Source organism: Scyliorhinus torazame, chromosome 18 (genome assembly GCF_047496885.1).
Source record: "Scyliorhinus torazame isolate Kashiwa2021f chromosome 18, sScyTor2.1, whole genome shotgun sequence".
In the NCBI taxonomy this organism is placed as follows: domain Eukaryota; kingdom Metazoa; phylum Chordata; class Chondrichthyes; order Carcharhiniformes; family Scyliorhinidae; genus Scyliorhinus; species Scyliorhinus torazame.
In genome coordinates, this window is record NC_092724.1 from 114,058,685 (window position 1) to 114,082,745 (window position 24,061).

The 24,061-nt window shown below is 43.4% G+C and overlaps 1 protein-coding gene across 2 annotated transcripts in view; it reads left to right on the plus strand.

Moving 5' to 3' along the window:
• The first annotated feature begins 258 nt into the window (after nt 1-258).
• cox10 (cytochrome c oxidase assembly factor heme A:farnesyltransferase COX10) overlaps nt 259-24,061 on the plus strand; it is a 169,143-nt gene continuing 145,340 nt past the window's right edge. The window contains exons 1-2 of one of the 2 annotated variants that reach the window (XM_072483159.1): nt 262-376; nt 2,387-2,441. Coding sequence is in view for 1 of the 2 variants with exons in the window: in XM_072483158.1 (XP_072339259.1) it covers nt 346-376 (31 nt within the window). In the remaining variant the exon portion in view is untranslated. Of the gene's footprint in view, nt 377-2,386; nt 2,442-24,061 lie in introns of both variants that reach the window. The other variant, XM_072483158.1, reaches the window with a different exon arrangement.

Below are 24,061 nucleotides of genomic sequence, written 5' to 3' on the forward strand. Positions count from 1 at the left end.
TTTCATATATTTCTTTATTATTATATTTGCTCATATATTTAGATTATGTATTTATTATTACATTTCTAGTGTTATACAATATTGATGTAAGATGCCTGTTACAGGGGGTGGGCAAAATCCTCTCACCTGTAGCTTTGAGGGTGGAGAGGAGCTTGTACAAGCAGGGTACGCGGTTGCCGTGACAACGCGCTACCAGCCAATCGCCGAGCTCGCAGAGCAACCGGAAAGGAGGACCCCGGAAGCATTCGTGGCGCGGGAGTTCAGCGAGCGGCACAAGATGGCGGCCTGCAGTATGTGAATGTGAGAGAGGGGCCGGCGAACGGGTCGCTTTCGGGCAAGGCGACCATGTACAGTGCGTTATGTCGGCTCCTGCCAGGTACGTGTCTGGCTGGGGGATGAGATGCAAGTGGTCTGGAGGAAGGACAGAATAAAGTAGTATTATCCCTCTCCGGCTCCCTTTTCCGGTTGACCCTTTCAACCTTGAATTGAGGAAGATGATATCGTGCGGCCGATCGCCGGTTCTTTTACCCCTAAAATGATGTTTAACATGAACCCCTAACATGACTCTACCTTAAAGACCGACTTAAACATCCATTAATACAAGGATTAAAGTAAATAGACCCCGGAGTGAGGGTCTCCTGTGGGTCGGATTGAAAATGACTGATATGATTAGTTTTCCGATTATTTTAAATGCGTGAGAACAACCCATTGCCACGCTTCTCCCAAGGGTCACTTATTGCACATTTTCTTTTCAAAGGGAATTAAATTCTCATTAGCATTAGTAGACTAATTTTTGTTCCATCAATTGTTGATAACGAGTGGACACAATGCATTAATAACCAATATGTTTAACTGCTCGATAGTTAAATCTGTATTCCATTTTGACTAAAGGTTTAAACATTCTGAAGTAAATAGCAGATAATTGCATTTTAAGGTAATGGCAATGGTCAAACATTACAATGATTAAAATTCTGTATGGGGAACACCTTCATCATTTCATTCAGTCTTTCACAATAATAAACATACAAGGGATGTCATTCAGCAAATGATAATGTATATAGTCTCTCAGAGATTGATGTAGCATAGCAAACTCCATTTTATTGGATGGTTTTCTCTTGGACGTTATTGACTTGTGTTCATGTAGTCAATCTATTAGCACATTGAACAACCTTGTGATATGACTTCCCATAACCTGATGGCAAAAGTAAGCTCCGGTTCACTTCCTATTCATAAAATTATTGGAGCAGAACGTCATGGGACCCCAAAGGGGAAGATTCTATATTAAAAAAGTCTGTTATTGGACACTGTTTCCATGCAGCAGTTCTAAGCTATTAATCAAACCATGACCAGTGTGACTGACATTGATAACATTACACACTTGCAGAATGTGATTGTTTAGTAAAATACAATTTCCTCTTAAATAATATTCCAAAGTGTAAAATAAATCAAATCCACATGTTTTCTATAACGTGAGATGGAGGTTTGCATCTAATATGTGTAGCTTATATTTAATAATTAGGGTACTAAAGAATGTTTTAATACTATGTTTATTTACTTGTTTCTTAAAAAGGTAATGTTTTTCAAAGCAACATTTAATGTAAGAAAGATTTAAAGTGCTATAATTTCTCAAAGCACTATCTCAATAATTCAAATGCATTGGCTTGGGAATGTGAGCTATTTCTCAGTCTAACAGCATATTTTAATTTAGGACCATGAATACAGTATAATAATTTTAAATATTTTAAATATATATTATATAAACCAGGGGCTGGTTTAGTACAGTGGGCTAAACCACTGACTTGTAATGCAGAACAAGGCCAGCAGCGCGGATTCAATTCCTGTAACAGCCTCCCCAAACAGGCGCCGGAATGTGGCGACCAGTGGCTTTTCACAGTAACTTCATTGAAGCCTACTTGTGACAATACGCTAGTATTATATATTATCGCATTAGGGTTTTAAAATAGTACAATTTAAATTCTGTTTGTATATGATCCTGGCTACATTGTTCCTTGGCGATCACTTGCTAACAATTATGATTGTCCACCTAAGAAACTCCATGTTACTGGTCATGTGCTCAGTGGGTCCTTGTATGGCTGATGAGCCCGATTCTAAAGCCGCACCTTCGACTGCACACTTGGCAAATGTTTCTGGGAAATGGGATTGGTCCTTGGATTCTAGCTCGCTCATACACCTTTCTAATCTCCTTTTCGGGCCTTCTGTTGCCGCAGGGTGTCCTTGAAGAATTGTGCCTCTTCAATCAAGAGGTTTCTCCAAGGGCTTTGACAAAGAGTCATTGGACTCGAAACGTTAGCTCTTTTCTCTCTCTACAGATGCTGCCAGACCTGCTGAGATTTTCCAGCATTTTCTCTTCTGTTTCTCTAAGCAGGTCTCTTCTGAACAAGAATCTCCTGGGCGTTGACAGCTATGCTGCATTTCTTGAGGTAAGCCTTCAGAGTGTCTTTGAAGCATTGCCTTTCTCCTGTTCTTATTCGGGAGCCTTTCTTAAGCTACGTGAAGAAAACTTGCTTTGGCAGTCAGGACTCTGAAGCACATGGCTGGCCCAGCAGAATTTGTTTTAGATGATCATGGCCTTGATGCTGATGCTCTTGGCTCCTTCAAGGACGTTGATGTTAGTATGCCTGCCCTCCCAGCTAATGCGGGGAATCGTCTCAGACAACGTTGATGGTACCTCTCTAGGCTTTGAAGTGGCGTCTGTATGTAGTCCATGTTTCTGAGCTGTATAGAAGAGTTGGGAAGATGACTGCGTTATACATAATATAATCTTTATTATTGTCACAAGTAGGCTTACATTAACACTGCAATGAAGTTACTGTGAAAATCCTCTAGTCGTCACACTTCGGTGCCTGTTCGGGTACACTGAGGGAGAATTCAGAATGTCGACCCTGGGACCCCGGCGCAGTGAAGCATTAGTGCTAACCACTGTGCTACCATGCCGCCCATGAGGATCTTCGTCTTAGCACAAATGTCCTGGTCAGTGAAGACACTTGTTCCTGGGTATCCGAAGACAGTGCCCGTGGATTGGATACAATGTTGGAACTCCGCATTGATGTCAGCCTTAGATGAGAGGTGGCTCCCCAGGCAGATGAAATGCTCTGCATTGGTAGGGTTTCTTCATTTATCTTGCTGGAGAGAGAGACCGTATCTTGCCCTGGGGTGGATTGGCAAAGAATTTGAGAGTCCTTAAAGTTGAGGCCGAGATCGATTCTTCAATATGCTTCCGTGAAGGCAACAAGCATGCCTTGGATATTTTCTACAGAGGGAGTGGTGATGGCGATGTCATCCACATTCTGAAGTTCCACAAGCGATGTTATGGTTGTTTTCTTCTTGGATTTCAACTGGTTGAGGTTGAAAAGTTTTCCATCTCCATGAAGTCCACTCCACTGGGAAGCTTGTTCTTGACAACGTGAAGGATGGTGGCAGTGAAGATGGTGAAAAAGGTGGGGGCGATGACACATCCCTGCTTGAGTCCAGTCTTGATCCCAAAGGTTTCTGTCTTATTTCCATCAGTGAGGATTGTTGCTGACATTTTGTCGTGGAGGAGCCGGAGGATATTGATGAATTTCTCTGGACAGCCGGCTTTTGACAGGGTCTTCCATTGCACTTCCCGATTGACTGAGTCCAAAGCATTGATCAGATCGATAAAGGCCATATGGAGTGGTTGATGTTGCTCCAAACATTTCTCTTGAAGTTGTCGAGCAGTGAAAATCATGTCTGCTGTGTAATGGTCTGGTTGGTAGCTATACAGCTTTCCGGAAGGATTTCTTTAGAGGCTGGAAGAAGGTGGTTAGCGAGGATTCGGATGATCTTCCTGAACAAGGAGATTCCTTGGTAGTTCCCACAGTCCACTTCAACTCCTTTCTTGAAGATGGTGGAGATGACTGCACCCCTAAGCTCAGCAGGAATTTCTTCTCTGTCCAAATTTTCAGGAACACCTGATGATGGAAATGACAGGTGACCTCTTCCAAGTTTGAAAATCTCTGCTGGAATCCCATTTACTGCTGCAGCTTTCCGTTCTTCATGTCTTTAGTGGTGGCTTCTACTTTGTCCATGCTTCGTAGAAGTCCAGAATTATCTTTGAACGGGAGTTGGGGGATTTCCTCGAACACATCCTCATCTATGATTGTATCACAATTTAGGAGTTCTTTGACATGTTCTCTCCATTGATGGCTGATATTTTCTTGTCTCTCAAAAGGGTCCATATATTGCCTTGTGATACTGAAGAAGCCCTGGGTGTCCTGCTTGTCAACGAGGAGTTGCCACTCGGCTTTTTCAGTCCACCATTGGTTCTTGATTTTCCAAGTTCTTCTTTTGTACCGCCCGCCTTGGCTGATTGAGCTCTTCTCTTTGCCTTGCTGGTTGTGTCATTTTGCCAGGCGTGGTGCATTTTCCTCTTTTTTTTGTCAATTAAATCTTGGGTGATGGTGGTTGTTCTCGTCGAACCAGTCTTGGTGATTCCTGGTCTTTTAGTTGATGGTTTCAGCTTGCGATGATGGCTGTCTTCAGCTCTTTCCAGTTTTCCTCTACTCCATTAGAATGGAAAGATTTTGGAGAAGACATCGTTGGAAGTTCACTAGCATGCTTGGCTCTTGAAGCCGCTCAACACTGATCTTTTTTCTGAGCTGTTTTTCGTCTTTTGCTGCTTCAGGTGGGGTTTGAAGAACATAGAGGAGTGGATAAGCTAGTGGTCTGTCCAGCAGTCATCTTCACTGATCATTGCTTTCGTAATGAGGGCATCCTTTTGATCTCTGAATCGGATGATGATATAGTCAATCATGTGCCAGTGCTTTGATCGTGGGTGTCTCCAGGAAGTCTTGAACTTGTCTTTTTGGTGGAACAGTGTGTTAGTGATGACAAGCTGGAGTTCCATACATTTGGTGAGCAGGATAACCCCGTTGGAGTTGCAATTCCCAAATGGTTCCTTTCCAGAGTTGGGAGTCCTATCCAATCCTGGCGTTGATTTTTTGGGCTCCTGGTTTGCCCTACTCTGTTACTTTATCTGCTGCTCTGTTGACCACCTGATGTGATTAACAGTGTTTTGACATAACTACTGACTTGAGCCTGTAATTCCGCTTGGGTCAGATACTCTCCAGATGACACAAAACTTGGAATTATTGTGGGACAGTGATAGATTGGCTGATGAAATGGGGGAAACGCATGGCAGTTGAAATTCAATACAGAGAAATGTGAAGTGATACATTTTGGAAGGAAGAACAAAGAGTGGTAATAAAAACTCCCAGGATGCAATTCTAAATGGGTGAAGGAGTAGAGGGATCAGGAGCTATATGTGCGCAAGCCATTGAAGGCATACAGGATGCTGGACTTTATAAATAGGGATGTGGAGTACAAAAGCAAGGAAGTTCTGCTGAACCTTTATAAATCACTGTTCAACTTCAATTGGAGTATTGTGTCCATTTCTGTGCACTGCACTTTGGAAAGGATGAGAAGCCTTAAAAGAGGGTACAGAAAAGATTTATGAGAATTATTCCAGGGATGAAGGATTTCAGTTATCTGGATGGACTGGAGAATCTGTGTTTGTTCTGCTTAGAGAAAGTTGAGAGGAGATTTGATGGGGCTGTTTGAACTAATGAGGGGCCTAAACTATTAATGATGAGGAGAAACTGTTCCGTGTTAGGAATGGTTGAAAACCCGATGATTTAAGGTGAATGGCAAATGAACCAAGGTGTCATGAGGAAGAACATTCTTACACAATGAGTGGTTAGTCTGCAGCGTACTTTCTGAGAGTGTGGCGGAGGTACCAGTAGATTCAATCGGGACTTTTAAAAGGGAATTGAAAACACAAAAAAATGTAGAACTGTATGGAAATGGCAGGAGAGTGAGACAGCTGACTGTTCTGGCAGGGAGACAATGGGCCAAATGACAGCATCCTGTGCTGTCACCACTTTATGATTCTAAGTAGTGTATTGACTTATTGATCCCATAACATTGCTAAAGGGAAGCAGGGGTGTTTTTCAGTGTTCTAGCGGACGGTTATTTACTTTGGGCCTTGCTGTATGCAACATTTCTGCTGCATTTGCCCATGTTATAACAGTAACTGTACTTTAAATGTACTCAAATATGGAAAATGCCGGAAATACTCAGCAGGTCTGACAGCATCTGTAGAGAGCCAGAGTTAATGATTTAGGTCTGTGACCTTTCCTCAAAACTGCTGGAAGTTTTCCAGCGTCTGCTTTGAAAATACATAATTGGCTGTGCTGTGTTAAATGTTCTGAGGTCATAAAAGGGGCTGTATCAACTCCCTGGAGATTACATTGACCAGAAAATGAACCAGCCATATAATACTGTGGCTGCAAAAGCAGGACAGAGGCTGGGAATTCTGTGGAGAGTAACCCCCAAAGCCTGTCCACCAGCTACACGGCAAGTGAGCAGTATGATAGAATGCTCTCCTCTTGCCTGGATGAGCACAGAAGTAATACTTGAGATCCGTGACACCATCCAGGACAAAGCTCGCTTGATTGGCACCCCATCCACCACCTTAAACATTCACTCCCCCCACCACTGGCACACCGTGACAACAGTATGTACCTTTACAGGATGCACTGCAGCAACTCACCAAGGCTTCTTTGACAGCACCTTACAAATCCTGCCCTCTACCACCTGCAAGTTCACCTCCAAGCCACTCACCATCCTGACTTGGAACTATATCACTGCTCCTTCACTGTCCCTGTGTCAAAATACTGGGACATGCTTCCTAACAGCATTGTGGGTGTATCTACACCACATAGGCTGCAACAGTTCAAGAAGGTAGTTCACCACACCCTTTCAAGTGCAATTAGTGATGGGCAATAAACGTTAGCCGAACCAGAGAGCCCATATCCCATGAATGAGTAAAAAAAGCAAGTTAATTTTTTTTAGAAATAGTGCAGTAAAGGCTAACTGACGTGTGAAATTTAGTCAGGAAGAATATTGCATGGTATTTCCATGCTTCTTATACAGTTAATCAGATTCACTGAGTGTTTTGTCAAATCGAACTCATCAAGATTTCCAGGAAATGTGTACAAAATCTCAGAACTGAAGGAGCTCAAATTACATTTTGAGTAAAGTTTTCTCCTCCTCTTTCAACTCTATATCCGATGAATGTGGTCTGCTGATTGGAATCTCTCAGCGCTATTCTTAGTCTTCCTGTTTATGTGGTTTGTTTCCAATTAATTTTGGGGAGAAATTTTCTTCCCCATGGGAATTTTCCAGGCCTGCAATCATTTCTCCAATATTGGTTCTGCAATAATTTATTTGATTTCAGCTGACCATTATTAATACTGTTCTAAATGCCATACCTCATTCCACACCACAATCCTGGTAATGTCCTGAAGATAGTTTTAATTTTTATTTTTTGGAGTGGCAAAAATGGGGCTTTTGTGCATTCTCTTTTTCTGACAGACTGGATCAGTAAACAGCTATTAGGTCTGTCTGTGCCAGTCTTGCCCGAGAAATGCTGAGTGTGGCCCAGGTTGACTGTTCTACTTTTCATTATCTCAGCAGTTTGAATTATAATTTTCAATCTTTATATTTTAAGAACAGTAGGTTAAAGCAATATACGATGGCTTGCAGTGAAATAGTGCATTGTGACCCATTGTCTGGACCTTCTTGCTGCCACTCGAAAAATACTGTTTCGAAGTCCAAAGATGTGCATGTTAGGTAGATTGGCCATGATAAATTGCCCCTTGGTGTCCAGGGATGTGCAGGTCAGGTTGTGGGGTTACAGGGATAGGGGGGAGTGGGCATGGGTGGTGTTCATTTGAAGGGTCGGTGCAGACTCGATGGGTTGAATGGCCGCCTTCACTGTAAGGATTCTATTCTATAATACATCAAAATTCAAATCAAGATTTTCTTTCATGCTGGCAATCCACACCTAACCACTTAATAGAACAAAGGGCTACATGGTCCTTTGAAACTAAATAGAATGATGCATCTTAAACTGGATAGAGAAGTCCTTTTTTGTGTGTGTCTGTGTTTGGGATAATCTGGTCTGATTTATTTTGTGTCCTAACTTCTTGTTATGATACATATCAAACTGGATGCCAATGCTTACTGCTGTTACATTTACTAAGGGGTTTGCAATGAATATGTGATATGAGGTGAAGAAAACATTTTCAGTGTTTTTATTTTCCAGAAAGCTTTCCCAGGTCAGCCATGTCATCTGATTTAGCCAAATTTAATTACAGTGTGCTCTCTGAAGACCAGCCACTAAATCATAATGATGCTAATGTAAGGGCGATAGTGAAGGACAGTGCATTATCACACTTTCAGACCAAATTGATGGGCTAAAAGTCTCATCTGTAATGACTATTAGAAGACAACTTGAAATAGATTTAGGCTGTTTCAACCCAGATATTGATAGCATAAGTTTTAACATTAAGTTGGAGAACTAGCATCATTTGCACTAAATTAGTCTCTCTCAAAAGGCCATGCACCATTTGCACTAAATTAGTCTCTCACAAAAGGCCATGCGAACAGTTAATTCAGAAGTTTCAATGTTGTACTGATATAGTGAGGATTTGGTGATTGGATGTACGAGCAGGTAATAAAGCAAGCATGATGTTTGTGACAATAATCAAAATTGTAAGACTGTGCTGATTGGTGAGGTCCAGGGTGTAGGTAGCCTTTTGATGTATTAATGTGGTAAATCTTGAGTGATAATATTTCAATTTTTATATGTACTGTGTCATGCAAATTGGAAACTAGATAAAGGAAATGAGAACATTTGAAGAATAAGTCATCTCTCTGACGCAGAAAGTAGTTCATTGGCAGAGGTGAGTGGTTGTTGTCTGTCTGACCTTGCCAGCAGGAAGTGGTTCACGAAAACCTGAATGGAGGCAAAGAAAATGAATGCTAAGTCATGGGAAGCAAGGTGGATGAGTTCCAGTTGGTATATTCTGTCTCGATGTATGCATTATCTGAATTTTTAATATTTTTTAAAATTTTGAAGGTGTTAGCAAAGGTACTCAGTTTAGAGCCCAAAAGCAATTTGTTAATTCCTGTATATGCTGGAATATGCAGCTGACTTGGTATTTCTGATGACCTGTACAGTACTTGGATGTCTAGACGATGATTAAGGAGAGCTTTTGTGAGTCAATGTGTATGAAATAGTTTGGTTTCTAATTGGCTATCGTTTAGTTACTCACTTTTGTGATGTCCAGCTGCCTAATGATTAATTTTATATAAGATTTTCTTCGCAATTAAGTATGTCACAGAAAAACGCAGACTGAAAGCTTTCAGGCGATAGTAGGCAATAATAAAGCTCGACACAAAATGAGCTCTCCAGATTTGATGGTGTCTATGGAATAATGAGAAAGCTCCCACAACAGATTTGCCAAAAACAGCTAGCTGCTATAACTTGGCTTTGGCATGACAACAAACATTATGGTGTGGTTCATGACCGAAAATAAAAGTTCAGCTTCGGTGCTGGAAATTTAAGATGAATTACAGGCTGTGTAATCCAATTTTGTTTCAACCATTTCCTTTTATCTGAAAGTGAAACATTAAATTACTCATTTAAGTAGTGAGGTGATTTTCAAGGGAAGGTGAGAAACAGTGCAGCAGAACGTGCTGCTCCAAGCTGCAGGAAAGATTAGTTAGGCCTGCAGTGAGGTTGTAAAAGAGGGCAAAATGTTAGACCAGAAACATTTAATATCAGCAGAGTTGGTCAGAAGCAGTTGGCGGAATGAAAGTCACCGAGGCAAACATTAAGAGGAAGTACATTTTCTTGCTATTGACTGCATTCATCACCTTACCAGAGAATCTTGAGCTCATCTAATACTGCCATCCGACTGCCATGGTGGAGAGGCAGGACACACAGTATGAAACACCATTTTGGGCTACCTCCTAAAATATCTTTAAAAGAAAAATAAACCTTTAGTATTTAATCTACAAATCTCTCGCCTGCCTTGTAAAAGACTTAAGGAGGCGAGTGTTTCCCCTCAAATGGAAGAAAGATTGGGGTATGTGTAAACAAAGGCAAGATTTAAAACTTCGCAACTTACAATTGCTAATTTAATTTGGGTCAAAATTGGTCGCTTTGTTTCTGATCACAGAATCAGGCCAATCAGCTCAACGCAGATACCTATGATCCACAGAAGCCTCATCCCACACTTCATCTAACTTCAGAAATGTATTGTGTATTCCTTTGTCCCTCATGAATTTATTTATCTTTCCCTTAAATACATCTTGGGTACTTGAAATTCTCTTTATGGTAGTACTCTGGATAAAGAGGTTTCTCTGGAATTCCTTATTTGATTTATTAATGACTCCTATTAATGGTCCCTAGTTCTGGTCTCCATCATAAAGTGGAAATATTTTCTCTGCATCGATGCTACCAGAACATTTTCATAATCCTAAATATCTCAATTGGGTTATCCCTAATCTACAGTTTTCTGGAGAATCTTACCTAATCAATCTTGCCTAATACATATAATCTTGAAGTTCTGCCGGTGCAGACACAATGGGCTGAATAGCCTCATTCTGTGCTGTAAAATTCTATGATTCTTATAAAATTCTTGTAAGTCCTTTTTGCACTTTCTCCACTGCCTCTAAATCCTTTTAGAGCATGGAGTCCAGTGCTCCTCAGAGTATGCTGTGGTCTAACCAAGGTACTGTATAAGTCTAATACAGTAGACTTCTCTGCTTTTCAATTCTCTCCCTCAAGAGATTAGCCTCAAGTGCTTCCCTTGGTTTTTTTTTAATGGCCTTTTTAAACTTGCATTGCCACTTTGTGATTTTTGTCTCTACCCCTGATCCCCCTCTCGTTTTTCCCCTGTTTGAATTTTATTTGCTCTCTGGACGTGTTGCCAATCGTACAGCTTGAAATAACATCACTTTGTCTTTCTGTTGTCTTTTGAATGAGAGATTAAACTGAGATCCTGCCTGCCATTCAGGTGCATGAAAAGTATCCCTTGGCACTGCTTGAAGAAGAATTCTCCTAATGTCCTGGCCAACTTTCTTCACTCAGCAACATGGCCAGAAACAAATTAACAAATCATTCATGTCCTTTGCTGCTTGTAGTATTTGCACGTGCAAAATTGACATTTACTGACACGGTGGTTACACTTGAAAAATAAATTCAAGTGTTGTGAAGTACTTTGAGATGTCCTGAGAATATGATAACACTGCTTTATCAATGGATACTCTTTTTTCAAGTCAGGCAAAGGGAATAACTGAGTATATTGTTCCTGTTCCAGTGCAATATGCTGCCAAGGAAATGGGGTTAGACAGCAGCAAAATGGGAACTTCAACTGCAGCCTTCTGTCCTGGCTCAACTCCCAGGCATCATAGCAATAACATTTTCTTTTCTAAAACCAATTTTTCCAGAGTTTCTGGTTTGGAAGCATTGGAGTTTGGTAGCTGGATTAAATATTGCACTGTTAACAAATGAATCATGGCAGGACGGCCCTTTCATTTCCCACATCACTTCTGAATGCCCGGTTTTCCAGCATCTGTGTAATTGGTGCCAAAAGGCTACATAGGCACTCAGAATTAAACACGGTATTTGTGGAGAGCTTCTGCTAAGTATTTGTGTGGAGCATGAATAATGAGAAAATTGATCTGTATTTGTAAGATTCAAGACAAATCCTCTTTGAAATCTTTTTTGATGCGTTTGCATTAAAGCAAGTGCATCAGTGTTCTGGAAAATTGAGTAAATTGTTGTTTAAGTGATTTTTTTTTTGTGATAAATGTGCAGGACATAAAAAGAATGCATCAATGGTCTAATGATTTGTGAATTTTCTGTGAAAGGAAATTAGGTGTAAATATCTTAATTGGCTACTTGAATTAATGTTTTCTTGGGTAAGGGAAATGTCTGAAATGGAAGATGGATTATCTTTTCACCTATTGCATTAAGGCACTGGTATGAAAATAACATTTTTTGTGCTGGTTAGATTGTATTTACACAGGACAAATTATAGCCAACTGTATTCTGGACAGTTCTTACTCCCATGTAATTATTTGCATTGTTTTATATTTATTTAAGGTTTGGCGTACCACAACCGGATGATTATCTTTTTATGAAATTATGCTGCTTAGAATGTAACAAGCTGCAGAAAAAGAGAGTTTGTTTACTCTTGAATTAATAGCTTCAGCAAACACAGCCAAAAATGTTTTGCTTGCAAACCCCAGTGCGATTAGGTAGTCCTAAGGTAATGCATGTTTATTATAATCTTATTGAGACATCAGTTTAAAATCATACCACCTGTCTTGGTATCATGCATATTTGATTTGCCGAAGAGTAATTCTATTAATTAGTGTTCAATCCTTGAATGGTTGTCACAGATGAATATTCAGTAGGTGGCAGTGATCTACAAGGCTGTAATCCATTTACTACGGATCCAATAATATCTCATAACAAAGTTGGTAGGGGGGAGAAGGGAATGTGGCTTGAACATTAACCCTGGAAGTATTCAATGTTGACTCTGGACCTCATGAAGACCCATGGTTTCAGGTTAAACATGGGCAAGGAAGCCTTCTGTTGATTGCCACCTACTACCCTGCCTCAGCTGATGAATCATTGCTCATTCATGTTGGAGAGCACTTGGAAGAAGCACTGAGGGGTAGCAAGGCACAGAAGGTACTTTTGGTGGGGTCTTCAATGTTCATCAGTAAGAGTGGCTTTGAAGCACCACTGAGTGAGCTGGTCAACCATGATGTGGAGATGCCGTCGTTGGACTGGGGTGGGCACAGTAAGAAGTCTTACAACACCAGGTTGAAGTCAAACAGGTTTATTTGGAATCATGAAGGAGCTATGCTTTGAAAGTTAGTGATTCCAAATAAACCTGTTGGACTTTAACCTGATGTCGTAAAACCTCTTGCTAAGCTGGTCAAGACCTGAAGGACATCTCCCGGAATGGGCCAATGACAGGTAGTGAGGGAACCCTTCTTGACTCATCCTCCGAAATCTACCTGCCATATTTGTGACTGTCCGTTATAGTATTGGTAGGCGGGACCAGCGTGCAGTCCTTGTAGAGATGAAATCCTGACTTCACATTTGAGGGCATCCTCCATCATGATGTATGTCACTGCCATTGTGCTAAATGTGGTAAATTCAGAACAGCTCAAAATTGGGCATCCTTGGGGCATTGTTCGACATGAGCAGCAGCAGAATTGTAACTCCTGGCCCAGCATATTCCTCATTACCACCAAACCAGGGACCAACCCCGATTCAATGAGGAATGCAGGCAAACATGCCAGAAGCAGCATTAGGTAAACCTAAAAATTTGGTGGTAAAGTGGTTAGCACTGCAGCCTCACGAGCTGAGGGTCCGGGGTCGATCCCGGCCCCAGGTCAGTGTCTCGTGGTGTTGGCACATTCTACATGTCTGTGTAGGTCTCACCCCCCCACAACCTAAAGGTCCACAGTATCTGAGAGGTCGGTCCTCAGTCAATTCGATTCACTCCATGTGATATCAAGCAACAGCTTAAGGTGTTGGATTCAGCAAGACTATAGGCTCTGATAACAACCTGGCTCTAATATGGAAGTTTTGTGCTCCAGAATCTGTGCAAACCTAGCCAAGTTGTTCTAATGCAGCTACAATATCAGCATCTATCTGGCAATGTGTAAAATAGCTTGGGTATGTCCAGTCTTCAAAAAACAGAACAAGTCCAATCTGATCAATTAATGTTCCAATAGTATGCGCAGTAAAGTAAGAGAAGGTGTGGTCGATTGTGGTATCAAGAGGTACTTCCACAGCAGTAACTTGCTTATCGATGCCCAGTTGTTCGGCCAGGACCACTCAGCTCCAGGTCTCATTACAACCTTGCTCCAAACATGGGAAAAGGTTAATTGAAGATGAGGTCAGAGTATTTTCACTTGACTTAAAGGCAGCATTTGACAGTGTGACATCAAGGAGAAGTATTAAAATTAGAACTTTACTGGTTGGAGTCGTACCTAACATGAAGGAAAATGGTGTGATGTAGGAGGCCAATCATTTCAGCCCTAGGACATCGCTGCAGGAGTTCCTCAGGGTGGTGACCTAGCTCAGCTATCTTCAGTTGCTTCATAGAGGGCGATGCCACCTCTGTTGTAAGGTCAGAAAGAGGATGTTCACTGCTGTTCGTACATTCCGAGCTCCTCGGATAATGAAGCAGCACATGCCTGCATGCAGCAAGACCTGGACAACATCTAGATGGGGCATGTAAGTAGCAAATAACATTCACGGTCCTGTAACGACCGGGTGAGGCGGAGTAACCTAGCTCCCCTTCTATTCAGCCCCCTTGGTTGGTTGCAACAAAGATTTATAAACTTCCCTGTAAATTTTCCAATCCAAAATTATTAATTTGTTAACAAGGAGCCAATTAAACCATGTTTTCCTGAGACAAAGAATAACTTAACTAATTATTAAGCCTGAGGGAATAAAATAGCACGCACACACACACCAACGTAAAGTTAAAAGACAATACTGTTAAGTCCTTTGCTTGTCTTTTGAGGCATAAATTGTTGAACGTTGTGCCCATTTAAACCATAGAATTCCGACAGTGCAGAAGGATATCATTTGGTCCATCGAGTCTGCACAGACCCTCTGAAAAAGCACCCTACCCAGGCCCACATCCTGTCGATCTTTGTACGCTAAGGGGTAATTTAGCATGGCCGATCCATCTAACATGCACATCTTTGGACTGTGGGAGGAAACCGGAGCACCCGGAGGAAACCCACCCACACGGGGAGAAAGTGCAAACTCCATACAGTCACCTGAGGCTGGAATTGGACCCGGGTCCCTGGTGCTGTGAGGCAGCAGTGCTAACCACTGTGCCACCCAATTTGCAGTTGGTTGGTTTCCTCTAAAATTCTGGAGTTGACTTGGTTCAGGTCTGCACTTTTTTGAAAACGTTCTTTAGCTTTTAGCTTCAGGAGAGACAAATCTTTTCTGCCCTCTTACAGTGATGTTTTTAGATGACTTTGTTTCTTTCTCCTCCTCCTTAGTTTTTAACACTCTTGTCTGTATATTCCCAGAGAGAAATGCAGTTATCATGCCTTGCAGTCATTGTTGCAGACCAAATAATCCTATTTTTGCTGAAATTGTCCACCATTTTCTGTTTTTGTTTCAGATTCCAGCATCCGCAGTAATTTGCCTTCATTCTAATCCCTTTTTAAAAGTCTTTTCATGTTCAAATCTTTTGATGCAGTAAAAGAAATCAGTAAGAGATGGGGTGATTTCATCCTCCACAAAGAGTTTTGATTGTCAGATGAGTATCTAGCTGGTTCCATTGACTTTTAAAGCTCCAGCTTATCAATGTTCAGCACCTGCATTTTAATACCTTCCTTTAAATAGAGCCCTTCTTTGAAGTGAACCCTGACACCCCCAGATGTGAAATTCCATGCAACAGGTCTGCGGTGTAATTTGTGTAGAAACGTTCAATTTACAGTATCAGACGTCGGGTGTCTTGAGGCAGCCATTTCTGATCAATACCTTTTGTATTTTTTTAAACTGCCCTTTAAACATTTCAATAATAATAATCTTTATTAGTGTCACAAGTGGGCTTACATTAACACTGCAATGAATTTACTGTGAAAAGCCCCTAGTCGCCACACTCCAGTGCCTGTTCGGGTACACTGAGGGAAAATTTGGAATGTCCAATTCACCTAACAGCATGAAACCTGTGAGAAGAAACCGGAGCACCTGGAGGAAAGTGACACAAGCCAGGAATCAAACCTATGTCCCTAGTGCTGTGAAGCAACAGTGCTAACCATTGTGCTACCCTGCCACCTGATATGTCTGTGGTTAGCTGCTGACGTTGTAGGTAGATTTCAATCCCAGTTTCCTGCTATCCTGACACCACCCAAGCACTACGCAATAATCATCTCCAACAAGGAGAGTCCAGCCTTCTTCCCTTCACGTTGGCTGGGTTTACCATCACTCAATCCCCTACTATCAGTATTCTGGGGGAGTCACCATTCAGAAACTTAACTGGACCAGCCATATTAATACTGTGACTACAAGATGCTGGGAATTCTACAGCAAGTTTCTGACCTCCTGACTCCCCAAAGATATAAATCAGGAGTGTGATGGAATGCTCTCTACTTGCCTGGAGGAATGTAGCTCCTGCCACACCCTTGAAGATAGACAAAGCAGCCTGTTTGATTGGCACCCTATTTGCCACCTTACCCACTCCTTCTCCACCGATGCACAATAGCAGCAGTGTGCACCATTTATAAGAACCACTGCAGCTACACATCTAGGCTCCTTTGGCAACATCTTCCAAACCTGAGACCTCTACCATCGAGAATACCAAGTGCGGCAGCACGTGGAAATGTCAACACCTGCAATTTGCTCCAAGTCGCGCACCATCCAGTCTTGGAACTATAATGCTGTTCCTTCACTCTTGCTGGGTCAAACCTCCCTCCCTAACAGCACTGTGGGTCTACCTACACCACATGGAATGCAGCAATTTGAGAAGACTGGTCACTACCACCATCTTGAGGACAATTATGGACGAGCTGCAAATGTTGGCCTTGCCATTGATATTCATATCCCATAAACAAATAAAAAAGGCACTCCAACCAGCTTGGGAGTGACTAGCACTGTGCTGCCCAAGGCAATAACGAAGGCAAGACCTAAGCTTGTTATGGTCGAGAATTGTTTTAATATTCCAGGATGTCTGTCTTCCTTCATGCCATTTATCTTAACACTCATTGATGCCACACTGAGAATGAAAAAGCTTTACAAGATGATGGGCTTTGAAAACAGAAACCTGGTTTGTAGTTAGCTTGTCCAGTGGACCAGAAAAAGTGAGAGGATGGTCTGAGTTTAATGTTTCACTTTGAATTGAATGGGCTACTTGAATGATTGCAACAAATCCTACTGCTTGATATAACATAAATTAGTATAATTCAATGTAAAATCATGTACGAAAGGTAAAATAAAGATAGGGAATGTAAAATGGGATAAGAGAAAGAAAGAAAAAGTTTTTAAAAAACTCAAATAATTCAATTATTTGGGAATGAATCTTCATGTTTTAAAATATCAAATTTCAGGTTCGGCGAGGTTGTCTTGTAGTAATTAAGACATATCATGGCAATAAAAGCACATTTAAACCTAAATGCTTGGGCCACTTCTAACTTTTTCCTGAGTTCAGTGCATAATTGGAAGATAGGGGCAGCACGGTAGCCTTGTGGATAGCACAATTGCTTCACAGTTCCAGGGTCCCAGGTTCGATTCTGGCTTGGGTCACTGTCTGTGCGGAGTCTGCACATCCTCCCCGTGTGTGCGTGGGTTTCCTCCGGGTGCTCCGGTTTCCTCCCACAGTCCAAAGATGTGCGGGTTAGGTGGATTGGCCATGATAAATTGCCCTTAGTGTCCAAAATTGCCCATAGTGTTGGGTGGGGTTACTGGGTTATGGGGAATAGGGTGGCGGTGTTGACCTTGGGTGGGGTGCTCTTTCCAAGAGCCGGTGCAGACTCGATGGGCTGAATGGCCTCCTGCACTGTAAATTCTATGATAAATACAACTTCACATGGGTGGCACGGTGGTAAGCACTGCTGCCTCACAGTACCAAAGACCCAGAGTCAATTCTGGCCTTGGGTGACTATTTGTATGGTTTTCACCTTCTCCCCGTGTCTGCCTAGGTTTCCTCCGGGTGTTCCGGTTTCCTCCCACCGTCCAAACATGTGCAGGTTAGGTGGTGTTATGGGGGAATGGGCCAAGGTCGGGTGCTCTTTCAAAGGGTTGGTGCAGACTCGATGGCCCGAAAGGTCGCCTCCTGCACTGTAGGGATTCTATGTTCACACCTTTCATGTGCTTTAATGCCAAATTTAACAGGTGCTGGTTTAGCAAAATGTTGTGCAGAAGTAAAGAAAATTCGGCAGCAACTCTGGATTTCTGTGTTTAAATGCAGATGTGTAGATTCTGGAGCTATCCGATTTGCAATGAGCAATGAGGGAGCGGCACAGTGGCGCAGTGGTTATCACTGCTGCCTCATGACGGTGAGGACCCGGGTTCGATCTCAGCTGTCACTGACAGCTCCACAGGTCACTGTCCCTGTGGAGTTTGCACATTGTCCCGTGTCTGCGTGGGTCTCAACTCCACAACCCAAAGATGTGACGGGTAGATGGATTGGCCACGCTTAATTGCCCCTTACTTGGAAAAATTTAAAAAAGAATAATTGCAATGAGCAATGAGAACTATTTGCCTCCCGATAATTCCTGTTGCAAAATCCAGGTCACTATGTTCATTGGACATTTTCACCGTGGAATTGTGTGGTGTACGATCCCCATAGGGAAACCGCAAAGCAAAGTAACTAAATTTGCTAAATGACCCCTGGTTGGTAAATTTCCAACAAAATTACTCTTAAACTCTTGTAACTTTTACATAATCAGAACCAACATAAATTGAACACTAATCAATAGGCAAATAATCCTTCAAAAGGTACATTTAACTTGAAATAGAAATAGTTGATACAACAAAGATACATTTTCCACAAGCACTCTCATCATTCCCAGCTGGCATGTAACACTATGTATCAAAGATTATAGAGGGTAGGCGGAATGTGGAGTTGAAGCTGGCAGCGGATCATCCATGACCTTGCATGGTAGAGCAGGCTCAAGGGGAAATAGCCTATTCCCAACTCATCGCTTTGTATATATGTAGGTACACAGTTCCACAATGTGATGTTCTTATTGACACAGGATAGATCAGGAGTCCTATTGGACAACAGCCTTCACCTCTTGAGTTTGAAGGCTGTGATTATTAACAACGAGTCACACTTTTAAAAATCCTCTTTCCATCGGGCCATGACAGTTCTGATGGCATAGCTATCTAGAAGTCCTTGTTCTTAGTTTGGCCACTTCTGGTAAAACACCCAACTACTTAGCATCTTCAGGCTACTCACACAGCTTCCAGCTTTTAGATCATTTTAGCTTGTTCACACAGTGCCTCCAAGAGCTTCTACATCTGTATACTGATCATCTTCTGTCTCCAGCTCCTTTTTAGCTTACATGGCTCTCGTATCTTGGCTTCCTTCCAGATCAAGAATTGTCAGAACACGTGGACCAGTATTTCTTTTATTAAGAAATTGGCAATAGTCCCTTTACAATTTCTCATTCTTAGTCATTTTCAAATATTCTTAAAAACAATTCGATTCCACAGACATTTTTTTTTTAAATTACAATTTTATTTATTAATGTACTGCTTCTAGGTCAAAGGTTGTGATAGTAGTCAGTGTTGTAATTTGTAAAGATATGTGGAATCCTGGAAACAGTAATTAACTCAACACGGAGCAGCTTTTTTGTTGCAGGGAAAGTATTTTGTGTTTGATGCTTTTTGGCTGGTTTCTGGTGATAACTTTATGGGACATTTATATATCAGACATCTGTGTCTGAGTATTTCGTTTCAGATTCTTTTAAGTTGAATATGTCTCATCTTTAAAAATAAATATTTTTATTGAGTTTTTGGTGTACAAAACAAGTATAAATATGGACAAACAGTAGGACACAAAGAGGAAGTATAGTAAAGCTATTTACATATCGGTCGGTTTCAACTATTTACAAACATCCATACATCGCAGTTATTTTCTTTACGTTGCAGTTATTTTCTTTCCCCTTACATTATTTATAGTGGTGGTTGTGGTTTCCTGTGTTATGTTCCCCACCAGTTTTCGCGTTTGTTTTTTCCCCTTGGTCAGGTTGTTGCCCCACCCTCCCTTGTTTCTCATGCTTCTTTTGGGCATGGTTGGGTTCCATGCTTCCCTATCTTCCCCCCCCCACTCTTCCCCCCCCCTTTCCTTACTGTTTCGTGGCTACTCCCTCCTGTTCTTTGGGTTCTTAGTTGTTGGCTACAAGGAGGTCTTAGAGCAACCTAGTGAATGGCTCCCATGTTTTGTGGAAGCCTTCCTCTGACCTTCGGATGGCGAGTTTAATTTTTTCTATTTGGAAAAATTCTGATAGGTCGGAGAGCCAGTCTGCAGCGTTAGGTGGTGCTGCTACCTGCCGGCTGGGCAGGATTCTCTGGCGGGCGATAAGGGAGACAAATGCAAGAGCGTCAGGTCCTCCTCCCCAAGAAGAGATCTGGCTGTTCTGATACCCTGAAGACTGCCACTCAAGGCAGGGCTCCACCCTCATCCTCAACACCTTTGACATTGCCTCAAAGAAGGCTGTCCAAAACCCAGCAAGTCTGGGGCAAGACCAGAACATGTGGGCGTGGTTGGCCGGGCCACCTTGGCACCGTTCACATCTATCCTCCACCTCCGGAAAGAACCTGCTCATTCGGGTTTTAATTAAATGGGCTCTGTGTACCACTTTTAGCTGCATTAGGCTTAACTTTGCACATGTGGAGATGAAACTGACCATGTGCAGTGCATTGCTCCAGAGTCCCCACCCTATTTTAAACCCCATGTCCACCTCCAATTTTTCCCTTGTCTAGTTGTGTATTGGCCCCCCTTAGCAGTCACCCGTACATGTCACCACAGTTCTAGGATGTCCGTGTCCAAAAGGTCTTCTAGCAGTGATTGTCGTGGTGATTGTGCGTACGTCATTGTTTCCCTTCATAGGAAGTTTTTGATTTGTAGGTACCAAGTTCATTTACCCCCGTCAGCTGGAATCTTTGTCAGTTCTTCGACCGTTGTTAGCCTCTTGTTCGTGTAAAAGTTCCTAACTGTCAGTGTCCCCCCCCCCACCGTACTGACAACATCTTTTCAAGATGGTGTCCATAGTCGCCGGCGTTAATCTGTGGTTGTCGGACATTTTGGTTTACCTGAAATGCTGTCGCAGTTGGTTCCATGATCGAAGTGTTGTTAGGTGGGGATGGGAGTGTCACCATGGCTCGTGCACGGAGGGAGGTTCCTCTTCAGGATCCCTCCTCCATAAGCGGCCACTCAGCTTTTGGCTCCTTTATCCATCCCTTTGCTCTCTCCACAGTCGCTGCCCAGTGATGATATTGCAGGTTTGGGAGGGCTAGGCCCCCTCATGGATCTCGTTCTCCGCAATATTCTCTTTGGGATCCTTATGTTCTTCCCGCACCACACAATAGCCATAATCAGTTTGTCTAGTGAATTGAAAAAGACCTTGGGGATGCAGATTGAGATGGATTTAAACATGGAAGAGGAACCTGGGCAGTACGTTCATTTTGATATCTGCACCCTCCACGCCAGCGCAATTGGGAGTGTGTTCCATCTCTGCAGGTCCTTTTTTACATTCTCCGTCAGGCTGGTCAGGTTCCACTTGTGGATCCCTGTTCAGTCATGAGCAATTTGGATCCCCAGGTAGCAGAATTTGGGTTGGGTCTGTTTAAAAGGCAATCCCTCCAGTTCAGACCCTCCCCCTTGTGGGTTCACCAAGAAGGTCTCACTTTTGCTCAGGTTAAGTTTGTACCCCGAGACGGCTCCAAACCTTTTAAGAGCGCCGTGGTTCCGTCCATGCTGCTTTGCGGGTCCGAGATATGGAGGAGCAGGTCATCTGCATAGAACGGGCATCCCTGCCTTGTGCCTCTGTGCAACTGGAAGTACGTAGAGCTGGTTGTATTTGTCCGTACACTCTCTGTGGGAGCATTGTACAGGCGTGCCACCCAGGAAGTGTACCCTGTTCCAAGCCCAAACCACTCTGAGGTGCTTCCATTCGACTCTGTTGAAGGCCTTTTCTGCGTCCAGGGAGACAATCACCTCTGGTGTTCTCTCCCGGACTGGGGTCATGATCACGTTCAGCAGGCGCCTGATGTTAGATGTTGGCTGTCTACTCTTGACAATGTCCGTCTGGTCTTCTACCACCACCTCTTTACACAGTCCTCCAGCCTTTTGGTGAGGATTTTGGCCAGTATTTTCGCGTCTGCGTTTAGCAGCGAGATGGGTCTGTATGAACTGTATTCTGTTGGGTCTTTGTCTTTCTTGGGTATCAGCGAGATTGAGGCTTGTGCTAACGTAGGCGGCAGGGTACCCCTTGCTAGTGAATCTGTGAACATCTCCAGCAGGTGCGGGGCCAATGCCGTCTTTTGTAGAAGCCTGCCGGAAAACCATCTGGTCCCGGAGCCTTCCCCGCCTGCATGGAGCTAATACTCTCCATAACGTCCCCCAGTTCTAGCAGTGCTTCCAGGCTCAGTCTCTTATTCTCCCCCCACGACTATCATTCAAATCCCTCGAGGAACTGCTTCATCCCTGAGTTCCCCAGCCGGGGGCTCTGAGATGTACAGCCCCGGTAGAAGGTGTCAAATGACTTGTTGACCTTTTCCTGCTCCGCTACTAATTTGCCTTTGGCATCTCAAATCTGAAGTGTTTCCCTCGCAGCTGCCTGCTTTCTCAGCTGGTGAGCCAGCAGGTGGCTGGTCTTGTCTACAGGATCCCCATGCCTGGCGGAGTTGGTGCTCTGCTTTCCTCGTGGAGCACAGTAAGAAGTCTTACAACACCAGGTTAAAGTCCAACAGGTTTGTTACGAATCACAAGCTTTCAGAGCACTGCTCCTTCCTCGGGTAAATGAAGAGGTGGGTTCCAGAAACATATATATAGACAAAGTCAAAGATGCAAGCTGATACTTTGAATGCGAGTCTTTGCAGGTAATCAAGTCTTTACATGTCCAGACGGAGCAACTGGAGTGAGGGATAATCACATGTTAAAGAGGTGTGAATTGTCTCAAGCCAGGACAGTTGGTAGGATTTTGCAAGCCCCGGCCAGATGGTGGGGGGTGAATGTAATGCGACATGAATCCAAAATCCCGGTTGAGGCCGTACTCATGTGTGCGGAACTTGGCTATAAGTTTCTGTTCGGTGATTCTGCGTTGTCGCGTGTCCTGAAGGCTGCCTTGGAGAACACTTACCTGAAGATCAGAGGCTGAATGCCCTTGATTGCTGAAATGTTCCTCGCCTGGAAGAGAACATTCCTGCAATTGTTGCGTGATGTCCGTTCCATCTCCACATCATTCCAGCCTTCAGCACTTCCCAGGGTGGTGTTGAGGACGAGACCTCCCCATTTTGGTTATTAGTAATATACTCGTCTAGGGCCTGTGATATTTTCTCGCAGAAAGCCTGATCGGCCAGGAGGGCTGTGTCCAACCTCCATGGGGGCATTGGGCACGACCTGTCTCCGACCTCACATCCATATAAGGTGGAGCGTAGTTGGAGATTACGACCGTGAAATATTCCACTCTCTCCAGCCCTGGAAGCACCGATTTCCCCATTACAAAGAAGTCAATCCGTGAATAGACATTATGTACTTAAAAGAAGGAGGAGAACTCCGGCTCCCCTGGGTGGGCAAATTACCATGGGTCCACCGCCCCTATCTGTTCCATGAATAGGCTGAGTTCCTTCACCATATTGGAGGTCTTTCCCATTTTGGGGTGCGACCTGTCCGTCTGTGGGTCCTGTACACAAGTCTCCCCCCATGATCAGTTGGTGTGTGTCTATGTCCCATGATCTTTTTGTCATCCCAGTTGAGTGTGTACACGTTCACCAGTACTACCGGTGCCCCGTCTAGGACACTGCTGACCCATGACGTACCATCCGCCTGGGTCTGTAACCGTCCTGGTGCAGCCATCTGGGATGGCCACTTAGAAAGGGAAACATGGCCACTTAGAAAGGGAAACATGGCCACTTACAAAGAATCAGTGGAAATATGGCCAATACAGGATCCAGACGAACTCAGAGCTTACGTGTATATTTGCCACTAGGCAACCAGACACTATCGAAACCCCCTGCCGATTTGCATTCTAATGGCCCATTTCCCCAGAACAAAAGACTTGCACTCAGGTATCAGATACAGATCCAGACTCATCGGCACCATTCCCTTCACCCAGGAAGCCCAAACAGCCAAGGTCAATGACCGCTCTGGACACGCCCAGCCATCAAGGCACCCGCCCCTTTATTGGCTAAAATGGAAGGCAGTAATCGAAGCCTGCCGAATTCTTGGGTCCAAAGCTAAGGACCGCCCAAAAGAGCGCAAAGCCCCCGAAGGATAAGAAGAGACACTGCCATGTGTTCAGTCTCTTTTGGCCCCGGCGCACCGGCACTCTCTTGGCCCGGCCTACGCCTGATACCAATTGCAGCACCACGACCAGAAGCAAGTTCAAGACCACCGATCGCTACCAGACAGATGAGCCCAGCAGAAACGAAGTCACTTCTCCAGAT